The sequence below is a fragment of the Chaetodon trifascialis genome, chromosome 22, assembly GCF_039877785.1.
Source record: "Chaetodon trifascialis isolate fChaTrf1 chromosome 22, fChaTrf1.hap1, whole genome shotgun sequence".
NCBI classification, from domain to species: domain Eukaryota; kingdom Metazoa; phylum Chordata; class Actinopteri; order Chaetodontiformes; family Chaetodontidae; genus Chaetodon; species Chaetodon trifascialis.
The window spans coordinates 649,410-675,320 of NC_092077.1; the positions used below are offsets into that span (position 1 = coordinate 649,410).

The 25,911-nt window shown below is 40.7% G+C and overlaps 1 protein-coding gene across 1 annotated transcript; it reads right to left on the reverse strand.

Annotated features, from left to right (window-relative positions):
- Positions 1-5,793: 5,793 nt before the first annotated feature.
- LOC139350913 (putative ferric-chelate reductase 1) lies at positions 5,794-24,421 on the reverse strand. Its single transcript, XM_070992587.1, has 11 exons — positions 24,314-24,421; positions 23,623-23,820; positions 22,881-22,982; positions 22,563-22,707; positions 13,154-13,269; positions 11,869-11,955; positions 7,620-7,711; positions 7,063-7,121; positions 6,800-6,943; positions 5,964-5,995; positions 5,794-5,880 (listed from the first exon to the last, which is right to left on the reverse strand). The coding sequence occupies exons 1-11, from the start codon at positions 24,419-24,421 to the stop codon at positions 5,794-5,796; spliced, it is 1,170 nt and encodes a 389-aa protein (XP_070848688.1).
- Between the last annotated feature and the right edge of the window lie 1,490 nt (positions 24,422-25,911).

Below are 25,911 nucleotides of genomic sequence, written 5' to 3' on the forward strand. Positions count from 1 at the left end.
CACACACACACACACACATACACACACACACACACACACACACACACACACACACACACACATACATGCGCGCACAGTCACACACACTTTTGTGTGTGAGTGAAAGTTTTGTATTTCTTTGTAACCTCATAAAACAATGAAATGAGCCAGTTTAAGCTGTTTTAATTTGGCAGTTTCACTAATTTGGCACAGTTGCAGTTATGACACTGGAGTGTGGCTAGTTAACCCTAACCCTCATTAGCTGGGACAAGAAGAGACTGAGTGTGCAAGAGAAACACATTTTATTCTGTGATTCTGACTATGATCACGGTCTGACTCCTAACTCTTACTTTTAAGGATTTTATTAAAATGCTGATTTTAATCATTAAAATAAATGTCATTTAGGGTGGGCCAGTTGTGCAAGTGGGTGGGCCCAGGCCCAACAGGCCCATCCCTAATGCCGTGCCTGGGCAGCAAACAGTGCCACCAAGTGGTGCCAACAGTGAGGGGGGTGGGGGGGTGTAACTTGTCAAACTTGGCAAAGCACCCGAAGGACCGACACCCAAGTCGTTATGGAGAATTTTGAGAGGTTAGCCTAAGCTCTAGTTTCAATATCACTATAGCATTAAACATTTGTCATAAATGTTAATGTACACTGCACATTAGCCGTTGTTGTTCTACTAGCTAACCAAGCTACAGAGTTAGCTAAAATTATCATATAGGTTTAGATGCCTGGTTTTTGACCAGTCTTGTCTGCACATGCATTGTCTGGGACGTTTAAACGTCCGATTTGAAACCATTCTGTCAAGCCACTAACTCTAGCCCTGCTTATTTTCCCCTATCATTGGTGGGTATCTGTTGTTTCAACAAGCTAAAAGTGTTCTGATTAGAGCAGGGATAATATGCTGTGCAGTGCGAAGTTTTGAATGAGTTATTGGACACGTTATGGAGGAGCGTGGGTCAGTCTGTCCATTCGTCTCTCTCATCTGCGCCAGGATTACCCTGTTGTTGGATATTACGCAATTACTTTCTGTCTGTGATTTTTTCTTACTTGCTAACAGTCTATGCTGCAGAAGCCAGGAGGCAATATGATGTCTCATATGTGTAATATATGCTCAACTCACTCCCCTGAAAAACAAGAGCAAATCATCCGTTACATCCTTCATACTTTGACAGTGTGGCAGTGAAGTTGGCATTAAATTTTTAAGTGGTTTTTAAAGGTCTTAAAAAGTCTTACACTCTACTTTGAGAACCCGGGGGTACCCTGCAATTGAGACAATTCATACTCTTTATCTTGGCAGAAGGTCTAGTTAATTTCATGAAATTGTGGTATTAAAATGTAAAATTTTTAGTTGAAATGCGTGGATACCTAACAGTCATGCTCTGCAGTACAGAGGCTATGCATAACCTTTGTTGGGAAAAATATTCAACATTTAGTCCTTAGATGATTAGCATGTCTTTTAATTCTGATTTTAATGTCAGTGATACATTAATCTAATTTTCATTCATATATTTTTGGGGAATTGGTGGGGTTGCTCGACAGCAATAAAATTTTAATGTTTGTAAAACCATATGCTCACCTCTATGTTTAGCAAACTGATCATTTTCCATGAATGGGAATTTGCAGAATAAGACCAGTGCATATACAGTCTCTGGTTCTTCATGATTCACTTAAGAACTTAATGATGCGTCAATGTATGAAAAGGGATAAGTCTAGACTATTGTTGTTATCACTTTAACCTGTTTAACTTAAATGGTAAATGGACTGTATTTGTATAGCACTTTTCTAGTCTGAAGATCACTCAAGACCGCTTTTGCAACTGAAGTCTACATTCACCTGTTTGTGCACACAGTCATACAGTAGCTAAGCCACCTACTCATTATGAGCATTATCCATACACACACCGATGGCACAGCATCGGGGGCAGTTTTGGGGTTCAGTATCTTGCCCAAGAATACTTCAGCATGTGGACTGCCAAGGCCAGGGATCGAACCACTGACCTTCTGATAGGTGGATGACCGCTATACCTACTGAGTCACAGCGGCCTTAGCTGTTGAAACATGAATGTCAAGTAGAGATCAGCCTAACTTCCTTTTACATTCAACTGCTAATGATAGAAATTTTGTACTGTTTTGCGTAAATAGCTCTGAGGACTATGTAAAGTGCTTACTGAACTAGCAAGTTACAACTCTGTGTCTTAATTTTGTACAAAAAACACACCCTGGTACTGTTTTTAGTCTATGACAACTAAAATAACTGGACTGTCATTTGTCATTTTTTTCTTTTTTTCAAGTCTATGTGATCAAAATTTAAACTTAAATGCAATGGCTTTGTAAGTTTTGTACCTACTTCTCAGGAAATTGCAGAAGAATTATTGAACATTACAGAGCTTTTCATGGACATTATGGAAGAAACTGCCCATTGTCCATTGTATCTACAATGACTGTCCACTAGTTTTCCTATCACAACAATCCCTTAAGAACCACTTAAGAGAACATGGAGTTTCACAGCAGGGACCTATTGGACTTTTTTGTGTGTATTAATGGGGATGTGATGCGTGGAAATGAAGTTGAACACATGTCTGAATGTTATAAAACAGGTTGGAGTTGGACTAGAGTGTTTGTGGTTCCTAAAATCTTTGCTTGTCTTCAGTAAAAAAAAATGTTGGTCAGTGATAGCTGTTAAATTGTATTAAATGTGGGGGGTGAAGAGTTATTCTGTTGAAAATTGCTTTTCCAGTATGACATATGATGTAAGCGTCAAGATATATCATTGAATTGTTATAGTACTTGTTAGTATAATTGTTATAGTAACTGTAGGTACTGAGCACATCTAAAATGTAGAGGTTAGAGGAGAAGAACTAAGATAAAATTAAATCAACTAGAAAATGTAAGTAATCCTGATAGGGCTTTACATTTAAGCAAGTGGTCATTACAGTTGACTAGTATTGCAGTTAAATCAACTAAGAAAGTTAAATCAACTAAAAATTTCAAGTAATATTGAATGAAGTTGCAGTTGAGTCAAGTAGCTATTTTGAGTTAACTTATTGTCTTTGTTGTCTTTACATACAGTTTTAAGGCTCACTAAAATATTTCGGTTCCTGGTACCCTGGGACGATCGGATGGAGAAAGCTCAGCGACGGAAGAAGGCCAAGTATGCTGACCTGGTGGTGGAGTGTCGGAGGAATGGGTGGAAGGCCCACTGCGAGCCCATTGAAGTGGGTTGCAGGGGCTTTGCAGGGCAGTCTCTACATCGGGTCCTGGGACTCTTAGGGATCTGCGGACTGCACAGACGAAGAGCCATGAAGAATATCATGGAAGCTGCAGAAAGAGCTTCCCGCTGGCTCTGGTTGAGGAGGGGGGACGCCTGGCGTAGTGCGCTACCTGGACACAAGTTGGGGCCTGATCACCCCTGGCTGGGTCACCCAGGCGAGGGTATCTGATGTAAGATCCGAAACTCCTCGTGACCCCGGTTACATCACTGAAGATGTGTCCAGGTTGCACCACCAGGTGTATCTTAGTACTTTAAGTTGAAACAGAAAGTTGGGGCAGTGTTTCAAGTTCAGTAAAATGTTAAGAACCAATATTAGTTTTGGTCCTTCAGATTCAATTTTCTTTCCCACCAAAAATGTAAGAATCATATCAAGAGATACAATAAAAACTAGACTGGATAAGCAGAATCGCAACTGTGGTTAATGTGGTTGAAAGTGTGGGCAGTTTGCTGTTATTATTAATGCAATTTTGATTAATATTATTTTCTATTCTTTTTAGCCCAGGCCCAGGTGTCGGAGTCCGAAGAAAATACATTGTCGTTTGCATCCCCCTCTTCATCTTTCACCACCTCCTCCTTTTAATCTGCCTCCTCCTCTTCGTTTTCTTCAGAGGATGGGAAGACATTCACAAAAAGAACCATCTCAAGAGAGACAAATAAAAAAGAGCTGCTTCAGAAAGGACAAACACAAGAAGGAGGTTGCAATAGGGAGGACATCACAAATGAGGTAAATCACGGGGAAGAATTCCCATTAAAGAAAATAAAAGATTTACATTAAATTACATCATATTAGAGATCTGAAAGATTTGTGCTTAGCAGTGTAACTGTTAGCCTTAACCTTTTCATTACAAAACTTTTACTACTTACTACTACTTACTTTTCATCACACAAAGTGGTTGTACTCATCTAGCATAGCCACAATCATTTTGAAGCAATTTGCAATATAAATAAAAACAGATTAATTTGCATATTAACAGTTTTCATATTCTGGCCCCCTCCCACTGTCTTTACTGTCACAAGAAATTGTTTTTGTACTCAGAACGAATAAAAAGCATATCACTAGTCTCAGCAGTTGTGTAGGTGTACACATGCGAACATGACTAGTGATGAACAAAACATGAAAAAAAGCACAGAAACATACCAAAACAAAGAAAAGAGGTTGGAATTACTATAAATAGTTGCCACTCTTGGTGACAGTACTTGTGAATTGTGTGATGTAGCTACGTAACTGAAGGTAAGTTTTGTAGTGCTTTACAGTGCATTTACAATCCAATAATTATTATGATATTATTCAAATAATATTAATGCATGCTTTACAAAGAATTTTATTATCAATTTACAAAGTAGTATAAACAGTTAAAACTTTACAATAGCCATCCAGCTATTAACCACCGTTAAAGCATTAACTATCAATCTGAATAAGGTTTCTAGATAGTTTACAAAGAATAATTAACCACCAAAGAAGATATTATATTCATCAGTTGCAAATTTAAATTAGCCAGCAAAATAATATATGTGGATGGTTTACATACTAATTGTTATTATCATTATCAAAATGTTACGAATGCCAGGTCAGTCAATCTATGTAATGTTTATAGATGTTGCATAACAACTTTTTTTTATTCATTAAAAAATACTTAATATATAAAGCATAATGTGTGCTGAAATAACTGTTAATAGTTTACTGAATGTAATCAAAATGTAGTTGCTATCATCACTTATCAGTGTTGAAGAAATGTAATTTTTTAACTAACCATTACATATTACACAAACTAATATTAAAGTAGCATAAATAGTAGCATTACTACTACTCATTTCATTGTTTGTTAACAGTGAAATAACAAACGTTTAATTAATTAGAAATAATAATATAATAATAATAAATGATGGTTATTATAAAGTGTTGTTTACAGTTGTGTTGTTAATACAACATTAAGGATGTGTATTCCGCAATGTCTCCATTTCCTCCATGTGTTGTCTCGTCTTGTTGCAAGAATATACTCCAGTCTGTGCATTCAAAACAGTCCTGGGACAGGAAGAAAGCAACCTTGAGCTATATCTACACTGTCCTGATGGCTGGTCTGACTGTTATTTGGGACTAAGTTGAAATATAGGCAACATTTTTTTGAAAATGAGTGGCAAGAATAATGAACTAACTAACTAACTAACTAACTAACTAACTAACTAACTAACTAACTAAATATTAATAATAGCACTGTCTAAAGCTTAAAAAAATAGGAGAGATGTTTATTATTTGAGATTATCCTTATTTTCTGTGTGCACAATAACAAACGTATGCATAGTTACAGACATATACAGCTGCAATTTAGAATTAACTAAGTTAACATGCTTACAAGTACAACTATTTCCATCTACATTTAAAAAGAAAGAAAAGCAAACTCTCAATTTATTTATTTTGAGGTAGGGCCTAAAATTAGACATTAAATCAATATGTTATAACCATTTCAATAAAACAATGGTAAAGTAATAGAATGAAAAAATAGAAACGCCAGTAGGTTGTTTTTGACTCATCATGTCTCTTCTTAGGACATCCCAATTCCAACCAAAAGTGCCATTAAAAAGGTGATGTTTCCCAGGAAGAACAGAGCCATCAGCAAAGCAACTGTTAGCTGACAAAACAATGCAATTTAGATTAGAAATCAGTAGTATGTTGTTGTTTTTTAAAATTTACCTTTAGTCTTTTTTGTCTTACCATTTTTGATTCCAAAGAATCTGTAATCCCCCCTAAAAGAGAAATGTTCAAGTTGCAGCAGAAAGTTTAAACAATTACATATTTCTTTCACATGTTTTCTATTTTATTCTGTTGTGTGGGTGTGGTCAACACAAAAAGCATAGTAAAATATTGTTCTGAAACTTGAGACAGACCCATGAATAAACTCAGACATGAACCCTGTAACAGATCCAACAGCAACTGCACCCAAGCAACAAACTGACTCTGATGACCTGGTTACACCAGAAAGTGGAATAGCTCAATTTAATTTTCAATTGTGTATTGGATATCTTTTTAGAGAGGCAGCAAAATGTTGAGGTGGAAGGGCCAGAATACCAGCTCATCACCAATCTCTTCAGGGGGCAGGATAGCAAGGAAACCCCCCAAAGCACCAGCACCAGGGCTACACCTAGGTTGAGGACAACAGCCCTAGGTAAGATGGGAACATAAGCCAAGCTTTTTAAAGTTTCCCTTTTTAACCTGATTCCAGAGAAAGGGACTTTGAAGTTTTTGTATCTGCTTCAGGGTCTCTCCTCAGATAGAACAGGAAGGGCTCCGTGAGCAAGAATGCTCATTGGAGGCTCAGTTTCATTATAAAATAGCAGAGATCCTGACAATAACTCACACTTAAAAGACTTCACACATTGTCTTTGCTGTTGCTGCTTCACATGACCATAAGTAATGACACACCATGACACACTACCATTTTAATTAATTAATTTTCGTTGAATGAAAAATTTGAAATCAATCAGTAAATTAAGTTTACAAATGTTATAGTACATTTAAATGGAGTTCCACAAGAACAGAGGTATATTTACCTGTACTGTTGCTCTTCCATTTTAAATGGGCATCCAACAGGATGTAGAACAAAGCTTCCCAGCCAACAAAACCGCCCATCACTTTCAGAAGCCATTGGTCCAGAGTTCTGTCAATCAACTTCAGGCCTGTTAATATGGCTGCCACTGTGTTATGACAGATGAAAACAGCCTTTTTAAGACTTAAAGGGAGTGGGGGTCAAGGGGTTGACTGCATGTTTTCACTTGAAGTTCTAAACATTTGTTATTAACATGTAGGTACTTACCAGATAATGCTTTTATTGCAACTCCATTTAAAGCATGTGACCAGTTGAACAGAAACCTCCTGTCAAAGAAAAGAGAATCTATCTATCTATCTATCTATCTATCGATCGATCAATTGATCGATCGATAGATATGAAATTAGCTGCTGAAACAAGACTGACCCTTTAGACGGACAGCTAGACTGGTCATTTGTTGCTTAAATTGACCTGTGTTTATAGGCATGCATGTCATTCTTGACCTATGTACACAATAGTTTGATGAAAAAAATGTTCGCTCAGCACCAATTTGCTTTTTCTGGAGCTTTCAACCACAAGGTTGTCACAAGGTAATGACAATGGCTCAGGTGTCATCCTGTAACCTAAAATTATGTAACTTTGGCCATGTTTTAGTATTGGGTTCACAGACAGCTGATGTTGTCCGTTTCAGGTTTTTTTCAGTCTTCTCTCTGGGCTCTTAGCTGTTTCAGTGATGTAATGTGGTGTATGTGAAAGTTGTACCTTTAACTAACAATGACCTCTTTTGTTGTTTAGATTTCATACCCACTCATTAGGATACTTACAGTGGATGTTGTGGTCCACAGCGCATCAGGGCCAATATGGGCTGGAGGAACAAGAGGCTCATAACCAGGCAGCCTAACACAGGATGGGCACCCTGCAAACAGCACACAACAGCACTGATTGTCGCTGACATACACCTGTCATACTGACAAGTGTTTACAATGCTTACTTCAATAGCAGACTGAGGCAGACACGTGCAGCTGAGAGAGGTGAGCCAGTAGTCTATCCCTTTTTCTGGGTGGTTTCAGCCCTTTACATTCCAAGAGATCAAACTGAACTTTCTACTCCTGACCCCAGTCATTGGCCATCGGTATATGTTAAATGTAGGAAAGACAGGTATTTTGATCAATAGGGAAATGATGGAGGTGAGTGTAGTTGGTGTTATAATGGTGAAAAACTTTAAAAGGTACAAAGCAAGCGAACATGAAAAAAAAAAGAAAAAGAAAAAACACAAACGAGAGGACATGGCCCCCACCCCACCAACTGCAGAGCACTTACCTGAACCAAGTGCTGTGTCTACCGAAATACTATAAAAGCTTCTAAGATGCATTAACCTAGCACATGCATCTCAGGACTCCTTACCAAACTCCAAAGTTGGAAATGGCAGCTTATATCATCTTCAAGTCAACAACCCCATATGAGTAGTAACAATAAATAAATAAATAAAATTAAATAAATAAATAAATAACATCATTGTTACTGCTAGCATCATCATCGCCCTCCTTAAAGAGTCTGTCGGTGGGGGGGGGGGTCAAACACAGCACATACTCAAAGTGGTAGCCTTAGGTGGTTGTTTTTTTCAAATACACAAAAACGAGTGAAATTACACTGGTCTCTGTCTGAAACTACATTATAATATCACAGCAGTTCGACACAGACAGTAAATCACCAAACTGTGATCAGAGGGGATATTCTCCAGTAGTGTACACTGCGCTCAGTGGCCAAATGAGGAAACCGGCCGGTTAGTCCTCCAATTCGAGCAAAACGTCGCTTCCTGCGACCACTGACGCTTCTCGATATTTGCTTTGACAAAGGCAGATGCATTCTGCGGTGACTTGAACTCGTGTTTGGATCCATTACGTGTGCACCGGAGCATTGCAGGATAGATGAGCGAGTATTTCAACTGAAGTTGTTTCTTTACTGGGTTGAAAGCAGCTCTCCTTCAAACCAGGTCAATGCTGAAGTCCAGGTAAAAGCTGATCTTCTGTCCCCGGTATATCAGCTGTCCAGCCCATTCCCAAGATAAGCGTATAATCAATTATTTTGTCTGTTAGTGATACAGACGTGCAATCACGGGGGCTCGTTTTGCTGTGGTGGTCTGAGGGCGCAGTGAGCATGGTCAACTGCTGGTTTGCGAGGGAAGCTGTCCTCCCCGAAGACCTCCACCAGGAAAGTTTCCATAAAGGTGGTAGGATTGCCGCATTTAATTTTTTCTGGATTGGAATTCCTAATTTCCTTGCCAAAGTAAGATGAAAGCAGCATGACCTGAAAAGGAGCTTGAATCTGGCAGGAGATCCACTGAACTTCGGGTCCAATTTTTGCACTGGGGAACAGCTGATTGCACGGAGTAAGTGTTATTATGGGAAATGTGAACCCTCTCCAAAATAAGATGGTAGAGCTAACAGCACTAACCAGACAGCAGAGGGAGTACCGGTAGCGTAGCCTCATATGTCTCACGGAAAGTTGGTTAACAGAGATCATGCTGGACTCGCATTTTATGCTGGACAATTTTCAACTGCTGAGAGCAGAGAGGAGAGCTAAGGAGAGAAGTAAGAGGAAAGGTGGGGGGATAGTGATGTCTGTGAACAACAGATAGTGTAACCCAGGGCACATCAGGATAAAAGAGCAGTGCTGTACCAGAGACATTGAGCTGTTAGCTGTTAGCTCTGAGAGAGTTCTCATTTATCTTATCTTATCTGTCATTGTTTCTATGCAAGACTCTCCAGCTATTTGATATGGACTGATCTCCCATTGCTGAACCTGCCTGTTTCTGACCAAGTCTGTTCACCTGTTCCCTGGTAAATATCTCAGTCTTTTGTCCCTGACCATGAGACATGCTTTACCCTTCCTGGATCTTTGTTTGCCTGAAACTGTTCTTGCACATCATGGATCTTTACCTGCCTGTGACAAAGACATGTTGACCATATCTAATAAAGCCAACTAATCTAAGCCAAGTGAGTCTAATAATAAGAGAAACAGGGCTTTTCTAGGGCTATCATGATCAATATCAACATGAACATTAAAATCACCTACAGTAATAACCTTATCTGTTTTAAGGACTAAAACATATAAAAACTGAGTTCAGATATAAATTCTGAATAAGAAGAAGGAGCATGGTACACCATAGCAAATAAAACTGACTGCAGTGTTTTCCAGGTTTGGTGTGAAAGACTAATAACAAGGCTTTCAAATTAGATATAATTGAGTTTACATTTAGGGTTGATAATAGCCTTGAGTCAAAAATGGGTGCAGCTCCATTTCCTCAGCTGCTGCCTTGAGGAATGTGAGTATTAATATGGCTTGAGGGAGTAGCTTCATTTAGGCCAACTTACTCTTCATGACTCAGCCAGGTTTCAAAGTGCTTTTAGAACACAAGTCATTGTGCATTTCAAGTTTGTGTGTGTGTTTCCTATTTGGGACAATTTTGGGGTTCAGTATCTTGGCCAAGGATACTTCAGCATGTGGACTACTGAGGTCAGAGATCGACCCACAGATAACTGACCAGTCAGTGGATGGTTTTGTGCCAGAGGGTTGGTGACACTGTATGACTAGTTAACCTCATCGGGATAATGGCTTGTGAAAGAAATTGTTTTTGTGTCTGCTGGTTTCGGCGTTCAGTTATCTGTAGTGCCTACCACAGGGGAGAAGTTGAAACAGGTTTTGTCCAGGATTTGAGGGGTCTGCAGTGATGCTTCCTTCCCATTTCCTCAATCTCAAGGTAAGTAAGTTCCGAATGGTGGGCAGGCTGGTGCCAATGATTTTCTCAGCAGTCCTCATAATCCGTTGCAGTCTGTTCTTATCTTGTTTAATGGCAGACCCAAACCAGACAAACATGACGTATATACAATATGTATATGATTGTATAACTGGATTAGCAGCTGTTGAGGCAGCTGATGCATGAAGTATATCCTCTGTTGTGCCTTCTTGATGATTGAGGCTATGTTTTGAAGTCCACCATAAAGCCTGTGAGATAGTGGATCCCAGAATCGGGAGAAGAGCAGGTGGGACAGTACACATCCCTGGGGGGCTTATGTGCTGATGGTCTGGGTACTGGATGTGATTTCTCCACAGTGGTTGGTGGAGGTGGACCGGTGGAGGATTTCTGGGATGAAACAAGATTCTTGCATATGTACCCAGGTGGTAGTGGTGTTCCATCCATCCATTATCTATACCGTCTTGCGGGGGGGCTGGAGCCTATCCCAGCTACAATGGGCGAGAGGCAGGGTACACCCTGAACCGGTCGCCATTGCAGGGCATGCAAGGACAACATGCAAGGACAAACAAACATTCACACTCACACTCACACCTACGGACAATTTAGAGTCATCAATTAACCTAATGAGCATGTTTTTAGTCTGTGAGAGGAAGCCGGAGTACCCAGAGAGAACCCACGCATGCACGGGAAGAACATGCAAACTTCACACAGAAAGGCCCCGCCTGACCCGGGGATCGAACCGGCAACCTTCTTGCTGTGAGGCACGCACACTACCTGCTGCGCCACCGTGCAGCCCGGTAGTGGTGTTACAGGATGTAATTCAGTCCCATGCTGACCGAATCCACCACTGACCTGTTTGCCCGGAAGGCAAATTGCAGGGGGTTCAGCAAAGGGCTTGTGATGTCTTTCAGATGAGTCAACACCAGTCTCTCAAAGGATTTCATGATCACAGACATCAGAGTGACCAGTTTATAGTTATGGTGTTATGTTAGTTATGGTGTTTGTACAAAATAAGACTGTACTCCTAGGTTGCAGTCAGATGTGTTGAAAGCCCACAGCGAAGTCTGGCCATGACTATATTTTTATGAAATATCAACATAGACCTGTAGTCATGTAACTCCTCAACTGTGTCATGTTAACATCTGGCAGGAGTATTTATAATAAAATACATTAAAAGACCATTTTTTGTGTGTTCTAATGCCCAATGCACTTCAATGAGAAGCAGACTGCTTCAGAAGACAAAGCCTCCAAAATGCACAGCAGGAGGCTGCAAACAGATGCAAACAGAATGCAGCATTCTCTGCAGGTGTACTAACCCCAGACCAGGCCTTGACGTAGGAGAATGAGAGAATAAAGGCGATGACTGTGGCTACTATGGTCACATTCATCACTGCAACATGGACCTGGAGGAGCACAAACAGTACAACATGATACTGTAAAAGCTGAACACATACACAGCTCAGAAGACATGCAGAATCAAATGCACCTGAGAGAAGGCAGACATAGGGCAACTCTTCTGTAAACTGACATTACAAATATCTCCAGTAACGACTCTATACGTTGTAATGTCTGTAATGTAATGTAATGACATTGAACAAGAAGATAGACACCCAGAAATTCTGGAGCATTCACAGCATTTAAGAGTTGACAGTTTCTCTCGGTAACTCATCTCTTGTTCTGTTTCTGTCCATCCTTATAAGGAAGAATGTGTTACGATCTGGAAGATTGGATAATTTTGGTTGGATCCCCAGGGCAGACAAACGGCACAAAAACGCAAAGAGCCGTTACCAAAAATACGGTTAATTACCAACAATGGGTACAAAACAACAAGGAAACAAAATCACAGAATATATGCAATATCAGCCCAAAACAAAAAAAGTCTACTACACCGTGGCGAGCAGGTAGGAACAAAAAAACACAGAGTAAGAATCAAGGAACTCAAAACACAAGAGGAAACTAGAAAACACGAAATAACAAAACAAGACTCACTCAACAGTGGCAGAGGAATAATAACATGACTAGGTATTCGATAAGACAAGGCACAGGCTGGAAAGTTTGACACATGGGCTCAAAACAATGTGGCAGCGAGGCAGAGCTTTGTATTGGTCTGCTCATTTGAGGACTAAAAATTATTACTTTCAGGCTTAGGCCTAACAGTTGTCTGCTGTAGGAAGTGTTCACAAAGCTTTACTGAGCAGACTTGAAATCAGTAGGAAAATAACAATTATATCATGAAGTCTAGTGAGACACTGAGTCTCACATTGTGCATGCACCGCCATCTAAGTGCTATATAAATACAGTCCATTCACCTTTCATACCCATTCATAATACAGTCACCTGTTACCAATTAAACCGTTTACCTGGTGTTTTTTGAACATTCCACAACTTTTTCCAGCTGTATTCAAAACCTCCTACTCCAGCAGTATGATACAATGGGCCGTTGATTTGGCCAAAACTTAGTATGTAGTATGCAGACAAAAGCAAAATCTGCAATATGTCAAAAATAACCAGATGTTGTACTAATTCAGCAAAAATCTCCATAAGCAAAGACAACTTTATCAAAGAGATATGTGGTACATTGTTGAATCTCTGAAGTCTCACCAGAAACCAGACATCTTTGCCCCACAGGTTCTGTCCTTTCACCACTCCTTTCAGATATCGGGCTGCAAACATTCCCAGTGATCCCATGGTCATCCAGGCTATCAGCATCATAGCACCTGAAACACAAGTTAATGGTGGAATGCTGCCCAACATCCAGTTCTCCCCTTTGTCCCAACACAAAACTCCCATCTGTAAATATGAGGGTGTTCTAACAGACTTTTTAAGTGTAGTAGTTGCCTTCAGGTGTCCCTGTTCAGACGTGTCTCTGTCAACCAGAATATGTTGGCTTCCAATTACACAGTCAAACCCAACAACATTTCTTTTAGGTAAATCATTTGTTGCAAATCTTTTCTGTGCTTATCCACTGTACAGTGGGGCGGAGCAACCCCTTGCTCTCAGGCCCTGAAACTGTTGTAATTTTTTTCTTTTTAAGAAGCAGTGTTGATAAGTTGGTAGCATTTCAGACCGGGGATCAAGTCCCTCTTTGAAACTAGTGGAGTCAACAGAACCAGATTGATATCTCTGGCTCTCAACAAAGGCGGACGCTTTTTCTCTTGCTCCCTCCCTGCCCTTATCTGCCCTGCTGCTGCTACTCTTGTCTTGTGCTGTCTGTGTCTGATCTATTGGAGCCTCTCTCTGCATTCTCTCCGAAAACCCAAAATCATGGATTTGATCAGCTGGTCTCTCAATGCAATCGACCAAATTTTCTCGACAAAGAGAGGTGAGCCCTCCTGCCCTGACGGAACGTTTGCAGCCGGATACACGATGGACTCCTGGGAGAGGTGGAGGATCGTGTGCCTGTCGATCCTTTCCGTTGAGGATGTTGAAGATGTCTACACATTTGGATTTTTGATAACAGGCTTTCTGCTGTCTGGAGTTAGCAGCTTCCTGATTTATCGCAAAGTTCGGAAGTTGATGGCAGGACACTTGGCTACCGTGAGGCTGCCCATCATGGTTGAGGGAATGTGCAGGGCTGTCAACACTCAGACTCATGCAATAAGTGAGATCGGTCGCAAACTGGATGCGAGTCTTGATCAAAATCGCAAGCTGGATGCGAATTCTGAACTCCTTCACAGGGTGGATTCCAACTTGGAGAAGTTGTCAGCTCAGCTTGGATCAAATTGACCACCGAATTTGGATATATTTGAATTTCAGCCACCGGGAGACTCAGAAAGACTCAAGGCAGACGAAAATTGCAGTGTTGGCCTAACCCAAACAAATTGCTATCTTCATTGGCTCCCCGAGATAACTGGCCTTCTCAAGGTCGGCATCTCTCCACTCTCCTGGATGTTATGCAGACAGGACGCTCTGGCCCTATCTCCTCCCCCAAACATCCTCTACTCCCGTGAACTTTGTTTTTGGATCAGAACTCTCCGAGGTCGTCTCCATAGCTACGGCTGTGTCTTCGTCATCAGTCATCAGACGGAGGAGACAATGGGTTGGGACTGAGCAGAGATGATGTACATGAGCTTACTCATACACACACACGAAGAGACATATAACACACACACCCCCCTCAAACTCAACGCCTTCGTGCCTCCCTACCCCCTCCCTTCCTTTCGTAGTATATCACGGAGGGTTGCTGCGAGGCGCCATAATGTGGCTGCATGCATGCCCCCTCTGTGTCTGTACTGCGAAACCTCCCTCCCCCCGAAAACCCTCACCCGCTCCCACATGTGCAAGTCTTTGAGTTTTGTTGTAATGTCTTATTATGTTGCTTGTGTGCTGAGGTGTTTTTTTCCTAATCCCACACTTTGCCCCCCCACCCGACACACACACACACACACACACACATATACACACAGGAGTCTAGTTTGGGATTTGCTTTTTTTGCCTCTTCCTCCCTCTTGTTCTCCTTTTTCTTATCTAAGTAAACGGGGCGCTGATCGTGCAGACCCACAGTTCTCCTGTTCCTGTACTCCCCATGTTATGTGTCATTGTTTTTTTCATGTTTCTTGGACGGGATGTAACTGAAATGAAATTTCCCCTCCGGGGGACTAATAAAGGCTTTCTGATTTCTGATTTCTGATTTCTGACAGTGACAATACCTTTACACTTTTTCTTTTCTCCTGCAAGGTTAAATGTGCTGAAAAAATAAATATCATAATATGTGACTATGCTGGGTACTGATATGTGAACCTCTCCACTCCCACTTGACCTGTCAATATCCAGCCTAAGAGTCTCTAGTCAGTTAGCTTTTCGCATGCTAGCAGCCAGCCAGATCCTGTCGAGCCTGCTAGTCTCTTGCCAGCTCCTGTTCCTGAGTTGGCCAGTCACAAGCCTTCTTGTCTCCTGTGCCTCCAACCCAACCCTCAGAAAGGTTGTGCCTTTGCTGACAGGATCCAGCCTGACCTCCAGAAGGGTTCTGCCTTTGCAGTCATTCTTCAGTCTGACCTCCAGGGGGGGTTTGCCTGCACTGCCTCCTGCCTGACCCTCCGATGCCATTTCATTCATCTGTTCAGCCCCAAGGCCAGCCACTAGAAGTCACCTGCTCCATCCCTGTGCAACCCCTGTCCACTCTTCAGGCTGCCTGCCTGAGGTTTCCAGCTCTGCTCTGCCCAGTCCCCAGGCTGGCTGCCTGAGATTTTCAGCCCTGCTCCTGTCCAGTCCCATTCCTCCTTCACCACTTGCCCCTAAGTCCCTCCCGCGACCTCCCTCCACCCACCGAGATTAATTTGGGCTTTTTGGAGTTTCTTTTTGGTAGTGACGTCTGGGAGCCATCCCTTGAAGGAATGTATATTATTATTATTATTATTATTATTATTATTATTATTATTATTATTATTATATATTTGCCTTATTATTATTATTATTATATATTTGCCTTACCTCTTGTGTTTTTCTGCTTTGGTAATTTTTTATTGATTTCACCTACAATTACAATTACAATTAGTCATTTGGCAGACGCTTTTATTCAAAGTGATGTGCATATAAATTCACACACCAATGGCACAGCATCGGGGGCAGTTTTGGGGTTCAGTATATTGCCCAAGGATCGAACCACCGATCTCCTGATTGGCGGACGACTGCTCTACCTCCTGCGCTGCCACCTGTTCCTTATTAGTTTTCTCTCCCCAGTGTATTGAGGTTGCCTATTCATCCACTGTAACATGCGTGTCAAGTTTACCGAGCTTTTCCAGCGTTTTTTTCATTTACCTATGGATTTATTACTTTGGTTTTGACCCTCACCAGCCTCACTCTCCCAGAAGTCTTTGTTTGTTTGCCATATTATTTAGATATATTTATTGACCTTCACCAACTCTGCCTTTTGTCTGGTCTGTATTTGGGTTCAACCTTTTGTGTCACTTTGTGACACTGATAGAGAGGCACAAGTCTATAAGCAATGTGTTTCCGTAGATTTCAGTAGTATCACTTTATGAGTTTGTCTTATAATTAGAATTTCATCACCTCCTGCACTCAGCTGGTACTGATTTATCTAAAAACACAGGTATTATTTTACTGGAAGAGACTACTCCCATCAGGATATCAATGTTTCATCATGGGATAAAAGTGATCATTTGGAATAACTTTGTAGTTAGTGCAAATTCATTTGTGGCAATATTAGTGCTACTGTAAACATCCTTCTGGGCAAGATCTCACCATGTGTTTTGATGATATGAGGCCATCCAATGTTTCTGACAAGCTGAGGTCTGGAAATGTCTACCTTGTCAGTGCTGATGAAGGTAGCTGTATGGAACTGGATTCGACCTGTAGAGGAGAGGCATAAAACAGACAGCGCTGTATGATCCTCTTCCAGAGTTTTGTTGAACATTGGAATGCTTGTAGTTTAATTTGGCGATTACAATGGGTGGAAGTTTCTCTTATCATTTGGTCATCTTCTTCAAGCTGAAATGCATGGGCTTATAATGCCTCAGCAGAGACCTGAGTTTGTGTCCTGTCACAAACCTGCAATAATGTTTGCTTTTTAATAACCATAACAATGATCTTTCCCTATCTTTCAAGGATAATTCTGATATAAGATATTATATATTTTTGTCCATACTACAAAAATGCATCAGAGTCATACCATTTCACTGGGAACTGTGTACTTCATTATCTGAACACACTCACTGCAGTTTGTTTTGACTCACTCCCATATACACCATCCTGCTGCCTTAAATACTCAAGCAAATGGAGATTACTCTGCTGCTGAAACCACTCCACAACACATTCACTATTTCTTCCTGTTTGAGTAACGTTTGCTAAAAACTAGTGTACAATGTTTTTTATTTTATTTTTAATTTTTTTTAAAACTATATATTTGCTTTTAAAGATTTACCTCAAGAAAACAAATGGGCTTGGGACTGGCATACACAGACAGAATGGGGAAATCTGAAAGTTAGTTGTAATTCTTTAGGGTGCCTTTAGGGTGGCACGGTGAGTGTTAACACTGTCGTCTCACAACTAGAAGGTCCCGGGTTCGATTCTCGCTTTGGGCGCCGGGGGGCGTGTCCTCCACCATGCCTTCTTTGCCTGCTGCTCGAGGAAAAAAGGGGGCCTTTCTGTGTGGAGTTTGCATGTTCTCCCCATGTTCACCCGGGGTTTCCTCCTTAAATAACCCACTAAAAAAACATGCAAGAAGATCACCACCTGACCAATGGGCGCCGCTGTCGCCTGGCAGCTGGCAGCCCACCTGGGGCCTCATGTACAAAGACTTGCGTGGATTTCCTACTGAGACATGGCGTACGCTCAAATCCAGAAAATGTCGTACACACAAAAATATCCAGATGTATGAATCTGTGCGCACACACGAATCCAAGCACATTTCCTTTGTACATCCCAATCAACGTGGAATTGAGCGCACATGTTGGAGTACCCGACCCCGCCCTGTCCACACCCCTATTTAAATACGCAAATCATATTTAAATGAGCCCTGCACCTGGGATTCCCCTCTCTGCACGATCTATCAGGGATAGAATGTGGGGGTGCACATGCTGAATGTGCATCACAGGGATTAATTTTAGGACAGTTACACAAATAAATTTATGTTTACGTTTTTTTATTTTTTGCACCACTTTTCGCATGCTTTTATATCCACTCTTGTAATTCCAGACACGTGGGTGTGTTAATTGTTCATCACTCTTTGTACATGAGGCCCCTGGTCTACCGTGGAGGATCGACAGACCGAGGATGGGATAAATGCTGAGAAAATAATTACACTTGCATGGCGTGTACAGTTCCCTGCCTGTAACTCTGTGTGCTGTGATTAATAAAGTTGACTTCTTCTTCTTCTTAACACATTGCTGGTCTTAGTCTTGTCATTGGAATTGTTGACAGTAAAAAATATGAGATATCCAGGGCCTCAACTTTTTAAGTATTCTCAGTGTTTAAGTGTTTTACTCACCTAATTCTACCCATAGATTTAGTTTATGGCCAATAAACTAGCATTAATTAATTTTCCATCACAGCAATATCCCCCTTAACCTTTGACTGTTGTTGTTGTACTATACCATATGAAACAACATTAAATATTGTCTGACGATAGCATTGATCTGATTGCTCATGTTTCTTGCCATGTTGAATTTCTTTTTAATAATGCTAAATTTATGTCATTTTTATGTAATATTAAACTGATTATCAGTAAATCAACATCAAAAATAGATTGTGAATCTTGCACAAGCATCACGAGCAACAGGTGCAGCTACCTCACAAATATTAAATTAATTTATTCAATGGTCGATTTAGGTGGCCAGCTTCATATCTGGTCAGGGACTACAGATAGAAATTAGCCTCTGGGCTAATTCTGGCATATTTATAGTAAAATATATTAATAAGAACTGTTCCTGAGAAATACAATTAATAAATAAGAAGACTTTATTGATCCCGCACCAGGGAAATTTAGTTGTTACAGCCAGCAAGTATCACAAAGAGCAAGCACTGTAGCGTAAATAGGTCAAAATAAAGAAAATTAAACAGAAAAAAAAGTATACAAGGTACAAAATAGAAAAACAACTATGTACATGTACATTTGTGCAGATTATAAAAAATAGTAAATGCTAGAAAGATCCTACTGCCATAAAAAAAAGTACTATAGCTAATATTCTTATTGGAAAACTCACTCATGACATGCATTATATTGCACTTGAGAACTACTATTGCAAATAAGAAATACTGGGACTATGTATATGCACAATATATACACTTTATAAAAGTACTATTGTTAATATGGATAATAAATAGTGTTATTGCACAGTTGAGAGAAATATACCACTGCATAGAAAACTGCAGATACCTCCACAGAGTCAGAAAATGTTTTTAACAGTGTCCTACATACAGTACCTCAGTCTTCTTGACTTTGGCCACTCCTGTACAGGGCATCTGTGTTATTTGTCCAGTCCAGTTTGTTGTTGAGGTGAACACCTAGGTATGTGTAATCCCCCGTGATCTCAATGTCCAAGCCCTAGATGTTCACCAGTGTAGTCTGTGGTACCTTCCATCGGGAATCAATCACCATCTCCTTCATCTTGGTCGTGTTTATGGGCATGTGGTTCAGTCCACACCATTCAACAAAGTTGGTTACAACCTCCCTGTATTTCAGTTCGTGTCGAGGGTAAAGGGTAAACGGAGAGCACTGTCCCTTGTGGAGCCACCGTACTGCAAATTACTAAGAGTCATGGTATCAGGTCTGGGTTCAGGTGGGTGGGGGAAGGAACGGGGGTTTAATCAAATCTGTTGAAAAACAGGTTCAGTTCATTCACCCATTATGGTCTCCAGATTCAGCTCCCGCTGTTGCAACTGTGATCTGAAATGGTTTTCAGGCTCCGGACTGTGATCAGAACGGGCCAGCAGGGGGAGAGGTGATGACCTGTAAGCATCCTTAGTGTTTGCATACAATAAGTCCAGTTTTCTATTGTCTCTGGCGGGGCATTTTATATACTGTGTGAAAGCTGGGCGAGTGGAGGACAGGGAAGCTTGGTTGAAGTCAGCAGAGATGAGGAGGAGGGCCTGGGGTGCAATGTCTAGAGCTGTGAAACTACTGTATGCAGAAACTCTCATGCTGCTGCGGCATTGGCCCATGGGGAGATGTACACAGTAATCGCAATAACATGCGAGAACTCCCTCAGGAGGTAATATGGCCAATGTCTCTGGTGCAGCACCTGGGTTACACCATCTGTTGTTCACAAACATCACTATGCCCCCACCTCTCCTCTTACCACTCTCCTTTCCTCTCCTGTTTGCTCTCAGCAGTTGAAATTTGTCCAGTGTAACATGTGAGTCCAGCGTGATCTCTATTAGGCAACTTTTGCTGAAACAAATGAGGCTATACTCCCAGTACTCCCTCTTCAGTCTGGTTATCACTGTTAACCATCTTATTTGGGAGAGATCTCACGTTTCCCATAACAAGAGACGGTATGCATACTTCCCACTGGGAAGCATGCTTGTGTTGCTCAGCACACGATGGACCCGAAGTTCAGTAGATCTCCTGATCCCTTGTCTCACCGGTTGTACATCCATATGCACGCACGGTCAACCATGACTGGTCATGGAAAAAACACAAAAAACACAAAAACACAAAAGAAAAGCGGCCGAAGCTGCTGTAACCACTCATGTGGCAGCATATTTTGATAGGAGCAACACAAATAATTAAATTAAATAAAATCAATTTATGCCTGTATTCTATCCAAAAGTTTTGTTGAAATAGAACTATTTTCCATTCCTGTTTTTCCCACCCAGAAAAATCAGATGCCCTTCCAAAATAGTTGCTCCAGTCATTGGAGTAAATAGTCATAGAGGAGTAAAGAGCAAAATGAAAGGGTCAGACAATTGACTACTAGTCTGTCTGCTCAGCAGAGGAGCAGGAGGAGTGTTGCACTGAAATAGTCATTGTCATCTGACCAGAATAGCAGCAACAGTTTAACAATGTGAAGAACACAGGTGCCCCTTTGTTACCTCTGGCTAGATTGTCCTGAATTGTTAACGATTTCCTAGTTTGTTCCCATGTGTGAGTTCTCAGTGTTAGTCATTTTTCTCCTCATGCTGTTTGTCATTGTTGGTGTTCTTTTGTTTGGAGTACCACTTAATGTGTGCTTTTTGTTTCAGTTCCTACCTGCTTCATCAGCGTTTTTGCCTTGCCTCAACCCATGCTACGGAGCTCCTTTTGCTTGATCGTTTGTTTCCACTCAGTTTGAGTGCACTTTCTTTCTCTTGTTTACTTTCCACTCCATGTGAGTGCAGTTTCATCATTATTGTTAAAATAAATTTCATTTGTTCATTTTTACTTCATCATTGGTCTGCATACCTGAGTCCTAAAGAAAATGTTAGGTTCTGTTGTGTTTTGGGTTCTAGGTTGTTGTTTTGTTGTTTTCCCTTTCTGTTCTCCCCTCTCTGCAGTGCGTGTGTGTGGCAAGGGGGCGTGGCTGGTCCTGGCTCTCTGGCAGTTGATGAGACACACCTGACTCCCATTCATTCATCTACTCCTCCATAAAAACCCGGCATTTTCACTACTTTAGTGCCAGATTATTCCGACACGTTTTGCACCTTGGTTGCCTCATCGTGCTGTCAGAGAGCCGGCCTACTCCATAGTCTTTGTGTTTTCAGTTGAATTAATAAACTTTGTTACTTTTTTGCAAACCCTTTTGTCCCTGTGTCTGCGTCGGGGTCCAGTCTATTGTGACCGGTGTAACAGAAAATATATTTAAAGGTTTTCCCAAACCGTTAACAACTATATTTGTATATATATTCTGTGTGTAGCATGAAGGTTCTGCAACTTACATTTTACTGTGCAAGCTAGAGTTGTAAAATGACAGAATTACCTTGATCGAGTGACTGAGATGTGTGCTGGCTTAGTCATGGGACAGTGCTGTAGGGGTTCTGAGATCTGATTTTTTTCTTAAAGAAGAAGGCCACAACCTTGTAGAATTGACCAAGCCTTAGTTATTAGCAGACACTGTTTTAGTTTATCTCACTGGCCCTCACTGGCTTTGACTTTTTGAGAGGCAAATCAGTGACCACAATGCTGCACACTTCCCAAATGGCAACATGATAATAGAAAAATTAATGACTGTGCTAACATAACTGATCAGGGAATTAACCAGCATGTTGAGAATGACAGTAACCTGTTACTGATTGTTTCTCTGTTGATGTGGAGACCTTAGAACTTACTGAGATGAACTCCTCTAGTTCTGCGGGGTTTGGAAAAACCTGACACCCTCATAATATACTTTGAATCTCCACCACAAGACCTGCAGTATATACTGGTGAGTGAAATTTAATGGTAATAAAATCATTTTTAGTATTGATTCAAGCGTGCAGCACAAAATGTGTGAAACATGCTCATTAAATCAGAAGACTCATGGTCCAGGACTATACACATTTTTCTATTTTTGGACACCCTTTTTATAGTAGTTAGTATTATACTTGATCATTGATCACAGATAAATAGCTTCCTTCTCTATGATTTCTTCATTACCATTGCTGCTGGGTCCATGGGCAAACATGAGATGATAGGTTTTGTTGAAGCCAGTGGTCCCCTCCGTAGAAATTGTGTTCATGGAGGTGAATGAACAGCTGATCACCCTGTCAAGCACTGATGCTCTTACATCAGAAACATTACCCTAGTGGACAGTTAAAAATCATTTCAACATCAAGTTGAATCCACACAGTTACAGTTAACAGTTAATTGTAAGAGCAGTAACAGAGCACTAAATATTTCAGATTCTAAATAGCAAAATTCTGGCCTTCTATGTTATCCAGAGATAAATGAGTGGTAACAGAAGAACATCAATACCAGAGGAAGAGCTTGTGGAGCTGTTCGTCCTGTTGAAAAGGCATGCTGCAACCATATCAGGCCATTGCTGCCTATACCACAAATATAAATGTCATCGTTTCCCTGAGGGAGGTAAGAATAAAACCCAGTGTTTGTTTGTTTTTTTGCTCTTGTTTCTCTTTTTTTTTTTTATTATGCAGAGCTTTGGAAATAACAAATATCATTCTTAGACTGCTCGTGATTTATCACCTGGAAAGCATGGATATGCTCAGTAAATGTCATGGAATTTGTTTTTGAAATTGGGTCATTTAGGTCGGATGATCACAAAGAATGACTCAGTGACATGAAAATTCAAATAAACTGAAATTTGGACATTTGAGACATCTTGGTTTGGATAAAGGTGTTTTGGTTAGGGCTATGGATGGAGAGACTGAAACACTAACTGACAGACTATCAAACATCACCATTCTTCATCCCTGCTGTTTACAAAATAAAAACCTGCTGACTCTTGATCTTCTCTATCTACTGTGGATTTGTGGTAAGGTCACCAGCAGACTCTGAACAAACAGCAATAACATAGCTGAAAGTTTATAAGGGAAATCTATGAACAATACTGCTTGCATCACAGCATCTTGACACATGTTGATAAGATATAGTAAACAATCTATTGTTGTTAATAACAAGTATATCAAGATCCTTATTATTAAAATTGTTATAAAGCATGGAACATTTCTTAGAATCAAGCATTTTGTCTTCACGTTACCATTATCTGATCATCTGAGAATCCAAAAGAGATATATCCACTGGAAGGACCTGTTATCTCATATTGGATGGCGACAGCACTGGATGACAACATCATGGCTGACATGAAATAACAGTCAGCATTGAGTGTAGGGTCACACTTTGAAGGCTGACTGAAACAAACCTTGGTGACACCACAGTCTGCACTGGAGATGTTTTTCTGTTGGAAAAAGACAAAAGCTGTATAATTATGTTAATATAACCAGAGGAGCACAATTCAATCCTGGTCCTAATCAAAGACAGTAAAAGGAATTCACCTTACACCTAGGAAAAGTGTCAATATTTGCACATTGGAAATTCAAAGACCTGCAATATTATTTGGCTTTTCTTTTCCAACCATATGGTCTTTCCCTAACCTCAACCATACTGGAGCTTCCATTCAACAATATATATACACTACTCAAAAAAAGTTAGGGATATTTGGCTTTTGGGTGAAATTTATGTCAAATGTAAAAAGTTCACACAACAGTGATATTATATCATGAAAGTAGGGCACTGAAGTAGAAGCATGCAATGATGATTTCCTCATCTCACATTATTTATTGAAACATGCAGGGGCACAATGACTGGATTAATGATGTTATTCAGGTAGTATGGGGTTGTCACTGTACCATTCACAAAGTGTAGGGCAGTTCTGTATTGACTAGACACACCTGCCAACACTGTAACACCACCACCACCAAAGGCTCGTCTGGTGACAACAGTGGCAGTGGATGCATAGGGCTCTCCTTGACGTCTCCAACATCGTTGGTGGCCATCATTTCTACTCAATGTGAGTTGACTTTCATCAGAGAACAGCACTGAGGCCCTCTGGTCCCCTGTCCACTGTAAATGCTCCCTGGCCCATACAAGACGATGACGCCTGTGCCTGTTGGTGTGGTCAGGTACCCTTGCAGGTCATCTAGCACGCAGAGCACGCTGATGTACATGGTTTTGAATGGTCTGACGTGACACTTGGGTGCCTCTGACCTCCCTTAAATGTGCCTGGAGTTACAGTAAGTGGCATTCATCATCCAGTTCCACAGGACATTGTTCACAATGAAGCGGTCATCAGTGATGTGGCCAAAGGACAACCACTTCTATGCCTTTCTGTGACTCTTCCAGTCTCTCTGTATCTCTGTTGCAACCTGTTGATGATACTCTGTGACAATCGAAGCTCAGTGGCCACTTCCCTCAAAGAACATCCTGTTTGAAGACTCGTAATGGCGAGGTACTGTTGATCAATTATTAGGTGTCTTCTTGCTCTCATGATGTCAAAATGTGAACAGCATGATGGAAAGGACTGTTTAAATGCCAATTCTAATTGAACCAGGGAATTTATTGGTCAATTCATGGATCAAACACAAAACAAAAAGTACTGTAACAAAGCATTCAAAAAGTTTAGAGAAGATCAAATTAAGTTTACCTGTAAAGGTTATAGTGCATTTTAGGTTCATCCTGAAATTTAATCCGAAAACCGAATATGCCTAACTTTTTGTGAGTAGTACATATACATACATACATAAATATACAGTGTGTGTGTGTGTGTGTGTGTGTGTGTGTGTGTGTGTGTGTAACTGGATAGGGGATTCAGTGGACAAATCCAACCAATCAATCAGTTGTAATGTCTCAACTTTAACTATGTTACATCTACTAGTCTTCTACCCTGTGAAGATTGTAGGGTATCATTTTTTTAAGATGGATCTGGCAGGTGGGTCTGAAAGTCTACTTGCTGATTTGGTTATTAGGCAGCTAGTTTCATACCCTGTTCCTAATCATCATTATTACTTACAGCAGGTGGTGCATGTTGATGTATTTTTGTTGGCATTGGTGGTGTATGGGGCTGACTTGTAGATCCACCAGTACTGTCATTTGTGAAGGACAGGGCAGGACTTACAACATCAATCCAGAATGTACTGTAATTCTGCACAAAGGATGCACTGCGGATACACCAAAACCACATGGAAATTGCGCTATTAAATGATAGGTCACTTTGTTAGCCCAGAAAAGAACAGGAAGTGATAGAACAAAGAAGAAAAATTCAGCCTTACTGAAACTGAACAGGTTTGGTGCCTGCTGATGCTTCTGATTTCCATGTCACCTGGATGAAGGTCTTAACAGACTCTGATACATGGGTTACAGCTGAATTCTTGGTACACACATGCAAACACGCACATCCATAGATAGAAAAAAGAAGGTCATCATATGTTCTGGAAGTTTATCACCAACATGGAGTTTCCAATACTGTCATTAGCATATTAAAAATATGTGT